At 43.1% G+C, this 13,870-nt stretch overlaps 1 protein-coding gene across 1 annotated transcript; it reads left to right on the forward strand.

Annotated features, from left to right (window-relative positions):
* The first annotated feature begins 9,213 nt into the window (after positions 1–9,213).
* On the forward strand, positions 9,214–13,559 carry LOC145044221 (uncharacterized). The gene is made up of 7 exons (XM_078993082.1): positions 9,214–9,314; positions 9,691–9,852; positions 10,236–10,327; positions 10,445–10,493; positions 11,398–11,456; positions 11,552–11,612; positions 11,714–13,559. Exons 2-6 carry the CDS (start codon positions 9,694–9,696, stop codon positions 11,562–11,564), a joined length of 372 nt encoding a protein of 123 aa, XP_078849208.1. The 5' UTR covers positions 9,214–9,314; positions 9,691–9,693; the 3' UTR covers positions 11,565–11,612; positions 11,714–13,559.
* The last annotated feature ends 311 nt before the right edge of the window (positions 13,560–13,870 follow it).

The following is a 13,870-nucleotide window of genomic DNA, read 5'->3' on the forward strand; positions in this document are numbered from 1 at the left end:
GCCTTCCGGCCCATAAACATACATAGCATGCATAGCAACTACCTTTCTATTTATAGCATAAATAACACATATCATATCCGACCTTCCGGTCACACAGTCAAACCCTTCCGGGTGTAGTATAGTGAGAAGACTCACCTCGTGGTAATGAAAACTATCAACTCTTGAAATCACTCGCACTCGATCCGCCGATCTGCAGACTCCCTATAATACCATATACCCTTATTAATACTCTTATCATTCAAGACAACTGACCCCAAGAAATTACATGCAGGTCAACTCTGGTCAACGGTCAACGGTCAACGGGACCGGACTCGTCGAGTGCAAAGGTGACTCGACGAGTCAAGACGTCCTCTCCAACTTTCCCTGATGATCCCTTTCTACTCGTCGAGTATCCCTCTTGACTCGACGAGATCCACGTGGAAGAATTGCGGGGCCACCCCGACTCCACTCGCCGAGTCTGAAGAACAACTCGACGAGTCCCAGTCAATCTTCAAGCTACTCGCCGAGTCTGTTCATTGGACTCGGCGAGTCCATGCCATGCAGTCGATCAAACTGCTTCCTGAAATACTTATGGTCCCGAAATACACAATCATGGGACCTTCTGGACCTCTAAACATCCTATTACTGGGTTATAAACGTTTGGGTAACAATATAATAATCCATCTAATCACCAAATGGGTTTCATAAACCCTAAATCCGTGTACACATCAAAATAACAGGAATGATCCGAAGTATTACCTGAAAAACGTACTCTCTGTGTCCCCAAACCTCCGGGCTCGAATCCCTTGCTGTTCCTTTAGCCAAAACTCCTCTCCTTCTTGCCCAACAATCTCTTCAAAGTTCCAATAGCCTCTAATCTTGCTCTAGATGTCCACAGACGCTTAGGGTTCTTCTCAATCGGCTAAAAGACGGACAATGACGGCATATGGGGCGTTATATACGATCCAAAACCAAACGGCTAGGGTTTCTGCTGAACAGCGTAGACTCGCCGAGTCCATATCTGGACTCGTCGAGTCCAGTCGTGAACCCGGGACCAAGTCTGTGGTCCTACTCGGCGATTCTGGCTCCAACTCGCCGAGTCCCTTCCTAAAATGCCCCAAAAATAATATTAAAGCAATACCTGAAATTCCGGGCTGTTACAACTCTCCCCCACTAGAACTAGACTTCGCCCTCGAAGTCTCACTCTGCGAATAACTCCGGATGTTGCTCCCGCATCTCACGCTCCGGCTCCCAAGTCATCTCCGATCCTTTCCGATGTTGCCACTGAACCAACACCAGAGGTACTTCCTTGTTCTGCAGAACCTTGATCTTCCGATCCCTGATAGCTACCGGTCTCTCGGCGTAATTCAGGCTCGCATCCACCTGAATATCCTCTAACGGAACCACTGCCGATTCATCGGCTATACACTTCCTCAACTGTGATACGTGAAAGGTATTGTGAATCTGTCCCAACTCTGCTGGCAACTCCAACCGATAAGCTACCCGACCTACCCTTGCAATTATACGAAATGGACCTATGAACCGGGGCCCCAACTTGCCCCTCTTTCTGAACCGGATCACTCCCTTCCAAGGAGAAACCTTCAGGAGAACGAAGTCGCCAACCTGGAATTCCAGCTCGGACCGGCGTCTGTCCGCATAACTCTTCTGTCGGCTCTGGGCGGTCAATAACCTCTGCCTAACCTGCTGAATCTGTTCTGTCGTCTGGAGTACGATCTCTGTACTGCCCATCACTCTCTGTCCCACCTTTCCCCAACAAATGGGAGTCCGACACCTCCTACCATACAACAACTCAAAAGGTGGCATACCAATGCTCGAATGATGGCTGTTGTTGTAGGAAAACTCAGCCAAGGGTAAATGCGCATCCCAGCTACCCCCGAAGTCTAGCACACACGCTCTAAGCATGTCTTCCAATGTCTGAATCGTCCGCTCGCTCTGACCGTCTGTCTGGGGATGGTATGCGGTACTAAAATGCAGTTTAGTACCCAGCTCCTCATGGAATTTCTTCCAGAACCTGGAAGTGAAGCGTACATCACGGTCTGAAACAATCGAGATCGGCACTCCATGCCGAGATACTACCTCTCTCACGTATAACTCCGCCAACTTCTCCACTGATGAACTCTCGCTAATGGCAAGGAAGTGTGCACTCTTCGTCAATCTATCCACAATCACCCAAATTGCATCGACTCCCCTGGCAGTTCTCGGTAATTTGGTGATGAAATCCATAGTAATCTGTTCCCACTTCCACTCAGGAATCTCCAAGGGCTGCAACTTACTATGCGGTCTCTGGTGCTCGGCCTTAACCCTACGGCAGGTCAAACACCTCTCAACGAACCAGGCGACATCTCTCTTCATACAAGGCCACCAATATTCCTTCCTCAAGTCTAAATACATCTTCGTAGCACCGGGATGGATCGAGAATTTCGATCTATGAGCCTCCTCCATCAAAGTAGCACGCGTACCGCCCACGAATGGTACCCAAATCCGACCCTGAAACGTCAGAAGTCCTCGTCCATCCTTAACGAACTCTGAAATTAACCCAACGACCCGCTCTTTCTTCTGCATCTCGGATCTCACAACCTCGGCCTGCGCCCCACGAATAGCATCCAATACCGGAGTCATCACCGTCAGTCTCAAACATACATCTCGCAATGGAGTGCTCTCCGCCCTACGACTCAATGCATCGGCTACCACATTAGCCTTGCCTGGGTGGTATAGGATCTCACAGTCATAATCCTTAACCACGTCCAACCATCTCCTCTGACGCATATTTAGGTTGGGTTGATCCATCAAATACTTCAAACTCTTATGGTCCGTGTATATAGTACAACGAACCCCATACAGGTAGTGACGCCAAATCTTGAGAGCGAACACTACTGCCCCCAACTCTAAGTCATGCGTGGGATACCTTGCCTCGTGAGGCTTTAATTGCCTCGATGCATAAGCTATCACATGGCCTCTCTGCATCAACACTGCACCCAGTCCCGAAATCGATGCGTCGCAATATATGACAAAATCCTCCATCCCCTCCGGGAGGGCTAATATCGGGGCTTCGCACAGCCTCTGACGAAGTGTCTCGAAGGAAGTCTGTTGCTCGGGTCCCCATGTGAATACAACACCCTTTCGGGTCAATCTGGTGAGCGGTACCGCGATCTTGGAGAAGTCCCTAATAAACCTCCGATAGTACCCCGCCAACCCAAGGAAACTCCTGATCTCGGAAGGTGACTTCGGTGCCTCCCAACTCATCACTGCTTCCACCTTGGCCGGATCGACCAATATCCCTGCCTGATTAACAACATGTCCAAGAAATTGGACCTCCCACAACCAGAAGTCACATTTGGAGAATTTTGCATATAGCTTCTCCGACCTCAGTACCTCAAGGACCTCCCTCAAATGTCCCTCATGCTACTCTCTAGTTCGCGAATACACTAAGATGTCGTCGATAAATACAATCACAGACCGATCTAGCATCGGCCTGCATACCCTGTTCATGAGGTCCATGAACACTGCCGGGGCATTGGTGAGCCCGAAAGGCATCACCACGAACTCGTAATGCCCACACCGCGTCCTGAATGCTGTCTTCTGGACGTCCTCATCCCGCACTCTTACCTGATGGTACCCTGATCTCAAATCGATCTTGGAAAACCAAGATGCCCCTTGCAACTGATCGAATAGATCATCGATCCTCGGTAACGGATAACGGTTCTTGACCGTCACCTTGTTCAACTCCCGGTAATCAATGCACATCCGGTGTGAACCATCCTTTTTCTTGACGAACAGAATCGGTGCTCCCCACGGCAAGCTACTCGGCCGAATAAATCCCTTCCCCAGCAACTCCTGGAGTTGCGAGGACAACTCTTGCATCTCTGGAGGTGCAAGACGATAAGGCACCTTCGCAATAGGCGCAGCCCCCGGAATCAGATCGATACCAAACTCTACTTGCCTCGCAGGAGGTACTCCCGACAACTCCTCGGGAAAAACATCTGGAAACTCGCGCACCACTGGAACCTCCTTCACTGTCCTCGGTCTCTCGGAAGCCTCCCGCGTATCCATCACATACGCCACAAAACCTTTACATCCCTGCTGTAGGCATTGCCTCGCCCTAGCGGCCGAACAAAAAGCTGATCCCGAACGGGTACCCTCGCCATATACTGTAAGAACTCCCCCACTAGGGTCTCGTATAGTCACCAGTTGGCGCTCACAATCGATGACAGCGCTGAATCGGCTCAACCAGTCCATGCCCACGATGACACAGACATCCCCCATCGCAATAGGAATTAGGTCAATCGGAAACGCAACCCCGAAAATCTCTAGTACGCATCCCCGAAGAACCTCCGTGGCACAAACCACCCTCTCGGCCGCTATAGAAACGCTCAGAGGCCGACTTAACGACTCACGACTAATGTTGATATGCTGACTAAAAGCTAAAGATACAAAGGATCTACTCGCACCCGAATCAAATAACACTAGAGCAGGCATAGAGTTCACAAGAAAAGTACCTGCCACAACATCGGGCGCAGCGCGGACCTCCTCCGCAGTCAGCTGAAAGGCTCTCCCGCGAGCCCTCGGGGCCTCGACCTTCGCCGGTCGGGTCTCAGTAGTCCTGGTGGTAGGTGTAGATCCCTGACGAAGCTGCGGGCACTCGGCCTTCCGATGGCCTGTCTGGTTGCAGTGAAAACAAACCATAAACCCCTTAGGACAATCCCTGGCAATGTGTCCCTCCTTGCCACACTTGTAGCAACCACCAGCTCGACACGCCCCCTCATGACCCTTGCCGCACTTTCCGCAAGTGCAGCCCTTCGGACCTCCCATCCTCGAATCAGCGGACTTGATCCGCTTGGCTGCCGGCTGAGACTGAGCCGGCCGCCGATCCACCTGCCGAGACTCGGCCTCCTCCTTGGCCTGGGTCTCCAACTCGATCTCGCGCTTCCTGGCGTTCGCCTGGAGCTCAGTGAAAGTACGATAGGTGGAGTTTGACACAAACTCCTGGATATCCCTCCTCAAAACGCCTAAATACCGGCTCATCCGTGACTGCTCTGTAGACACCAGCTCGGGGCAGAACATCGCCCTCTCATGAAACTTCCGTGTGACCACCCCAACGGAATCAGTACCCTGCTTAAGGGTTAAGAACTCCTAAATCAATCGTTCCCTCTCCACTGGGGGAACGTACTCGTCCCTGAACATCTCAGTAAACCTCTCCCATGTCACCGCTGTAATCTCCGCCAGAGTGAAGTTCGCCGTCACGAACTTCCACCAATCCTTCGCTCCCAAACGGAGCTGGTTCAAGGCGAACCGTACCCTCAGGTGCTCCGGGCATGAGCAAGTGTAGAAGCACCCCTCAATGTCGGCGATCCACCTCATCGCAGCAATCGGATCCTGCGTCCCATCGAACTCAGGGGGTTTCGTGTTGCTGAATTCTCGGAACAGCAACGAATCGCCCCCTTGCGGCCTGGCAGCGGCCACGGCTGCGGTAGCGGCAGCGGCTGCAGCCTCAGTCAGTGCGGCGTACCGCTCCTCGAACGTCTCCATCAGTGTGGTCTTAATAGACCCAAACATCTCCGGGATCTCAGCCCGGATCGCTGCAGCTACCTCCTCCTGAATCATCTGACGAATATCCTCGTCGCTCACACTGCTCGAACTCGCCCCATGACGTGTGGTAACCATGATGTCTCTGAAATACACCATAAAATTATCAGAGACTCCATCAAGTACAATTGTACTCGATTACGCAACCCTACTCAGTCTCCGATATCCAGGGATTCTTACTTGGGTCTTCCACCGACCCGATGTCTTCGGTAGTACGGGCCCAATACTACCGACCACACCGTATCAGCATTCGTCCCAAATTTTCCTCCCCAAACCCCGAATAGTGAGTACTCTACCTCTAGTATGCACTATCTACCTGCACGCTATCGAATATCTCATATAAGCAAACTCCCTAGACTAAGGCATCACAAAACAGGCCATTCTAGTCCTATCATGAATACCTAGTCTTCTAACATGCATAACAATTCATAATTCAGTGCATAACATAACATTGTAAGGTATTCTGGGGATCTTTACCGTTCGGGCGCTGGCTGATCGTACACACTGCTCCGTTCTTGTTTACCACTTTACTATTTATAAAAATTTATGTCTTTATTATTTTTAAAAGATTTTTCCTCAAATCCTCGGTTTGAGTTCAGTTACACCCGAAGGTACACCCGAATCCCTCAAACCAAGGCTCTGATACCAATTGTAACAACGCAAATTTTCAAATAAATTTTTCATTTAAAATAAAGTGATTTCATTCAAATACCTATTCCATGTTTCATATCAAATACATATATAAAATCCCCAAGATCTCAAATAGCAGCAGTGTGTATGCATCACGCCGGCGCCTTCCCACGGTCCTCGCTAGTACCTGAAACACATACATAACAACTTGTAAGCATAAAAGCTTAGTGAGTTCCCCAGTATACGACTTACACACATACGCCCTTCCAGGCCCTGACCTTCCGGTCCACAACACATCGCCTTCCGGCCCGTAACATAATCGCCTTCCGGCCCATAACATATTGCCTTCCGGCCCGTAACATATTGCCTTCCGGCCCGTAACATATCGCCTTCCGGCCCATAACGTATTGCCTTCCGGCCCATAGACATATACAACACATAATACATTTACTCTAACACATATAACACATATATCATATATCATACCTGACCTTTCTGTCACATAACATATTGCCTTCCGGCCCATAAACATACATAGCATGCATAGCAACTACCTTTCTATTTATAGCATAAATAACACATATCATATCCGACCTTCCGGTCACACAGTCAAACCCTTCCGGGTGTAGTATAGTGAGAAGACTCACCTCGTGGTAATGAAAACTATCAACTCTTGAAATCACTCGCACTCAATCCGCCGATCTGCAGACTCCCTATAATACCATATACCCTTATTAATACTCTTATCATTCAAGACAACTGACCCCAAGAAATTACATGCAGGTCAACTCTGGTCAACGGTCAACGGTCAACGGGACCGGACTCGTCGAGTGCAAAGGTGACTCGACGAGTCAAGACGTCCTCTCCAACTTTCCCTGATGATCCCTTTCTACTCGTCGAGTATCCCTCTTGACTCGACGAGATCCACGTGGAAGAATCGCGGGGCCACCCCGAATCCACTCGCCGAGTCTGAAGAACAACTCGACGAGTCCCAGTCAATCTTCAAGCTACTCGCCGAGTCTGTTCATTGGACTCGGCGAGTCCATGCCATGCAGTCGATCAAACTGCTTCCTGAAATACTTATGGTCCCGAAATACACAATCATGGGACCTTCTGGACCTCTAAACATCCTATTACTGGGTTATAAACGTTTGGGTAACAATATAATAATCCATCTAATCACCAAATGGGTTTCATAAACCCTAAATCCGTGTACACATCAAAATAACAGGAATGATCCGAAGTATTACCTGAAAAACGTACTCTCTGTGTCCCCAAACCTCCGGGCTCGAATCCCTTGCTGTTCCTTTAGCCAAAACTCCTCTCCTTCTTGCCCAACAATCTCTTCAAAGTTCCAATAGCCTCTAATCTTGCTCTAGATGTCCACAGACGCTTAGGGTTCTTCTCAATCGGATAAAAGACGGACAATGACGGCATATGGGGCGTTATATACGATCCAAAACCAAACGGCTAGGGTTTCTGCTGAACAGCGTAGACTCGCCGAGTCCATATCTGGACTCGTCGAGTCCAGTCGCGAACCCGCGACCAAGTCTGTGGTCCTACTCGGCGAGTCTGGCTCCAACTCGCCGAGTCCCTTCCTAAAATGCCCCAAAAATAATATTAAAGCAATACCTGAAATTCCGGGCTGTTACAGTTCCGAAACCGAGTATCCAATCGGGTAACCGGTAAAATGGGCAAAATTGCGAAAATTGATGTAAGTTTCAGGTTTTAGTAAACTTAAAAGTCATCAAAGGGTAAAAGAGAATATTTCTTGAAAATTTAGGGTTTTTGTGACAATATCACTTAAAAAAAAAAGAGAGACGCGCATTCCTCTTTTGCCCTGATACTCCATTCCTTTCACACTTCTCTTTCTTTCACAAACGTCGATCCCTCCTTTGGAGTCCTTTCCACTGCATCTCCGATCGCATGACTGCAACATTTCACTATCACCTCCTCCATCAGCCGACCACCGCCTCTAATTGCGCTGCGATTTCCACCGGTAATGAACCCCTCCATCTTCCATTGTTCCTCAAATTTGCCGATTGTGGTAAGTTTTTTTTTTTCCTCCGGAAAGTCATGTGATTCAAATTTCAAAATCATCGATTGCGGCAATGAGCCCCTCCACCACTTCTATGTGATTTTTCATTCCCCTTTGTTTTTATTTGCATTTTTTTTATTCTAGACTATATAATCCAAAGTTCCATTCAATTAAATTTGTAATTACGCAGTCAATTTCCTAAGAATTCACTCATTACAGCTCTTATACCCGCCAACTGTTTGTGAAAAGTCATGTTGCATCCTTACAAATCAAAGCTCATGCACCTCTTCAGGTGAAAAGAAGCTGAACAAAAGATAAAGAGAAGGAAAAATGATTTTTTTAGCCATTTTAATATCTTGTTCCATGGTCATGGTGTTCTTCTGTCTTTTGGGCGGGACAAAAATGGAGTGAATTAATTCTTTGATTTAGTCAAAATCTGATTTTGTTATCGATGCCAAACGCCTCTTTAAAATAATTATTCAGCCTAGTCACCTTGTATTCTACTACATTTATTACATCCTAATTTCACTGTGTTTACGAAACATTTTAAGCTTCCCACCTTTTGGAGGGTGTTTGGGTTGATTTTTAAAATGACTTTTTATCTTTTTCTTTTTGAAAAAGTCAAAAATATTAATAAGATATTTGGGAACTTTAAAATTTTTTTAGAATAACTTTAAGCTAAGAAGAAAATACTCTCTAAAAGTCACACTAATTTTTGGGATTTTAAAAGGTAAAAGGCTATAAAAAGTTAGGGGTTGTTTTATACTGAGCTGACTGTGTCCGGATCAGCAATTTTGGCTGACTCGGTCCGGTCAGCCCGTTTGGTAAAGCCCAAAAGTGCTGATTCGGTCGGTAATAACTGACCCCAAGGTATGACCGGGTCCTTGATCAGATTGTAGCTGACTCGGTCCTAGGGATTACTTCACATATTTGCCCTTTGCCCTTTTCCCTTTTCTCTAATACCATCGATCATAAAAATCACAGAACACACCAGGCGCCTTCCATTGAAATTGCTCAGACCCTTCCTGCGTCACCATCTCTGCCTCATCATCGTCTTTCTCAGGTAAGCAACAAAACCTCCTCGGTTTTTTATGTTCCTTCTCTGAATAGATGCAGAAACATGGTTCTGTGTTTTTTTTTTCTGCTAAGAAACGCCTCAAGATCTTCTTGTTCTTCTTCTTGGTTTTGATTTTCTTTTTTCTTCCGTTAATCGTTGATGCAGAACCTAGCCTCTGTTTTTTTTTTTTTTTTTTTTTTTTTTTTTTCTGGTTCTTGGATTTGAATGTATACTTATCAATCTGATTGTCTTGAACTTGGATTTGATAGTTCAGAAGTGAAGCAGTGAAGCTTGAAAAGTTTCATGAGCAGTGATCTTTTGGGAGGTCTTATGAATTCAGGTTTTTTCTAAAGGTTTAATACCGATTTTCATTAAACTATAGGCAATGAAGAAGATGTCAAACGAGCTCAAAAGGAGAAGTGGTGAGGTTTATGGATATGGAATATTGTTCAAGGATATTGATGTATTGACTAAAGTATTATACGATGATAAAACACATCCCGAGAACATAAACTGTACAACTAGTAGCAGATCAACAGCCATTGTAAAACCTCACCTCCCCATTGCATAACTTTTGCCCTTTTTCTATTTTTATTTTGTCTGTAGTGTTTCAAGTGTAAATTACTCTATGATCATCATCTTTTTATGCATCAATAGCGAATTACTTTGTGAAATTTGCATTTAAAGTTTATAATATAGTGTAAATTATAATGGATAAACTCTACAAGGAACTTGATTGGATTAAAAACCCACATATTTTTTTGGATAAATGATTAATTATAATTGTTTTTATAAAAAAAAAAAAAAAAGTAATGTTATAAGTTAAATGGTAAATCATAAAGAAATTATTATAAAAAAATATTGTTTGAGGGTAATATAATCATTTTTCACAATCAGTCACTTACAAAATCAAACAACAAGTTTCAGTTAGAAGTTAATCCAGTCAGAACTTCTAAGGCTGTCAGTCATTCCTGCGTTGGCAATTTCACTGCTCCAAATGACCACAATCTTATAGTAGCGTAAGTTTTTGAATGTTGTTACAAACTTATCAAGGTTTATATATGGATTAACTAGATGTGGTCATTATCTATTCATCATTCATGTAATAAAATGTCACCATCTTTTTTTTTTTACAGGAAATGTACACACAATGAAATTTATTCAGTTACTGAAGAACACCCTCAGGTTGGATTTTTTAAATTATCTAACACTACTAATTTCTTGGATAATTGTCTCAACAATCATTTTGTGAAATAACCAAACACCCTAAAACCATGGCACTTGATGATGACTACAATCTTACAAAAAAAAAGTGCAATCTCATCATTAGTTTTTTATTCCAATATAGAGACATGGCGTTTGTTCTTGTGTTAACTTGAATCTTAAGTGTATAAAAAATCAAGATTTCACCTATATGATGAACAATTTAGAACAACATTAATAATCTTAAACTGGATTAATGGAAGTAAAAAGCACAAAAGAAAGCTATCTGATAAAGAGGAAAACTGAACCTGCTACTACCATAGTCTAGTGTGTTAAAGTTTGTCCTAGTTTTTAGTTTTATGGAGTCATGGTAGGTAGTTGAGTTAATCATGGAGTCTATTTCCCATTTGTTCTCATTTGTAAGCCTATTAAAGGGTATGCTTGCTTTTTGAATATATAGCACCAATAAAACATTCTTCTGTGCATATTGCTCATTTCTTTTGTTACATTGCTTAATTATTATCCCTGTGCAGCTTTGTTTATAGTTGAGTTGTACGAATGGATTTCTTGAAGGGTACTAAGTCACACTGTATGCAATCACAAAGTTAACATAGTGTACCTTTGAGAAACCATGCATGTCCAGGCCACACAATATTTATAGGATCCATGTTACTTTGATTTAAACCCTCATCGTTTGACAATTCGAAAATATATTAAACTATTGAGTAACCAAATATGACATGTTTGGAATCAATAAGTACCAAGTACACAATAATACATAAAAAGTACCAAGCAGGTAGAAGTTAAGTTGGATTTTTCACTTGTTATTATTCTTTTTTTAAAATCTCCTGTCCTTGTGCATTAATTACTTTATCCTTTTATGCAGATCTTGTCCAAGATACCAATATATGGAAAGATTTCAACGTTAGAACTTTTCCTCCCATGGTTGAGTTGATTAATTGCTAGTTTACAAATTAAGATTCATTTGTTGCTTTATTTATGTTGTGTTGGTGAATATTCTTTTTTACTGCTGATTGCAGTAGAAAGATATAAGTGTTCTATTCTTCGGTGGGATCTGATTGCAAAAAAAATTATTACAAGGTTTGGTCTTATTGTACAAAGTATTCATGTTTCATTTTCTTTAGCCTGTATCAATTGAAATAAATAAAGTTTAGCTGCTGAATATTCTATTGCTTTTGTAGAGCAATTTGTGATACATCATCTTCAAGCCCCTTAGAAGGTTCAAGCTCAAGCTCAGACACCTCTGATGGAACAAGCTCACAGACAAAACAAATAACGCAATTCCATACACCTTAGCTGGTCAGGTGCATATCCACTTTTCTAAATGTGTTATGGGCACCAATATTGCTAAAATGAGACAGATTTTGATATTTTCACTTTTTATAGCATTTTATGTTACTTACTAGGGATGAGCAACGAAACCGACCCGACCCGGGAATAGAAGTTGGTCGAAATTAAGAACCGAACCGAAACCGCCGGTTTCGTTTCGGTTTTTGCCGGGTCTTTGATGTTGGAACTGGTCCTCGAGAAATAGCAATGTATATGTGCCTAATAATGAACATGATCAACGCACCTTTTGCTTCTTTTTGTTTGCAAAACAATTAAAATTTTTGTTGTTGGATAACATGTTCGATGCGATAAATAACTTCAATTAAAGGTAATGTTCAACTTATTCGTATAAGCAACTTTGCTAAAATTGACCAGAAGATGGAATAAGCTCAAAATGGTCTCTGCGTATCACTGTTGATATCTTCAACTAAGTTTCTTGAGGAACTATCTTCATAATCTTCTTTAGCTTTTTGGTTTCAAATAGGTAAGAAGCCTAAGCACATAACTAAAGTGAGATACTTCGTCTAATATTTTTGTTTCAAATGCAAACTTTGGCTGGTGGTTATTTGGTGAAAATAGAAGGTTTGCCATTGAAGTGTAAACGTGAATTGAAAAAGTAGTAAGTTATCTTAGACATTTCATCTACTTGTAGTGCACTACACATCTCCTTCCTTTTTTAACCAATTTATTTTGAACTATCGCCACCGGAAGCATACAAATCCGTTCTTGACATTGCTTATTGATGGTAGAGATTTGAGAAGACATGGGTTTTTTTTTAAAGCCGGATCGGTTCGGTTCCTGGTTTTGGGTCTGTTCCAATGACTAGTTCCTATCAGTTCTGGTTCCAAAAATCGACAATAAGAGTCTCCATCTCGACTCGATCGGTTCCATCGGTTTCCGGTTCTAATTCTGGTATCGGTTTCGGCCGGTTTCCTAGTTCATATGCTCATCCCTATTACTTACAAACCTTTTGATCTTTTTAGGCGGCCATAGTTGACCCCAATTGTTTGCAGGGCCATTGTACTCCATATGTATTTGAAACGAATTAAGGTAGTAGTCCTTACTCACAATTGTTATTCTTTCGAAAAGGTTCAAATTAAAATTTTATCCAAACTTTATGGTTTTTGTCAGAAAATAAATTATAAAAGTTAGGTCTTTTCTGGATATACATGATGAGGTTACTGACTTTGCTATAAACCATAATGATATCCCCATCGATTTGCAAGGATGGATCAGGTTGCAAGGCTGGATCATGATCTAGCAACCCATATTGAGATTGAATACTTAAGTTGCACGTGCGATCAACACTAATATTCCATTTCAGCAACAAAAGTTTGTTAGAAGTGGTCGCAAATAATCCACCTTTGTAAGCATTTAAGTTGTGGATTCCATGAGAGGAATGGCGTTTCCTATCTGTTGGCTTGAGCCTTCCGCCATTAACCTCGAAGATAATAAGATAGCATGTGTTTGTTCCCACACAATAATATTCTCCTTGATCGCCCGCAAATGATCAACTAATGATCGAACCGCCTCGCCAAATTCCCCATCAGCTAGTCCATAACTATGGAGCATCTAGAAAGTCTGATCATCTAATAATCGGACAAAGCTCTCACTATATTTCGCAAATGTTTTAGACTTTTTTTTTTTGTTGAGCAATACACTGAAGTTGTCATTCAAATAAATAGAACGAATGTGAAAATCTACATCACTAAATGCTACGAACATCGATCCATGTACAGACAACCGTCATGTCAACAATCGACCTTATGTGAAGGCAGAAGATATCATACTGCAATACGATGTTGTTTTTCTCTAGTAAGATTCCATTACCTATTTCAAGATAATATATGTGATAGCCACTAGCAGCCAATAAAACCTATTACACAATGATAGTGAGATTACTCACTACTATAGAGAAGCAAGGAAATAAACATGTGTGTGTATGCGTGTGTGTATATATATATATATATATATATATATATATATATGAGAATTAAAAAAGAACTAGG

This window comes from Lactuca saligna, chromosome 4, assembly GCF_052625555.1.
Source record: "Lactuca saligna cultivar CGN05327 chromosome 4, ASM5262555v1, whole genome shotgun sequence".
In the NCBI taxonomy this organism is placed as follows: Eukaryota; Viridiplantae; Streptophyta; class Magnoliopsida; order Asterales; family Asteraceae; genus Lactuca; species Lactuca saligna.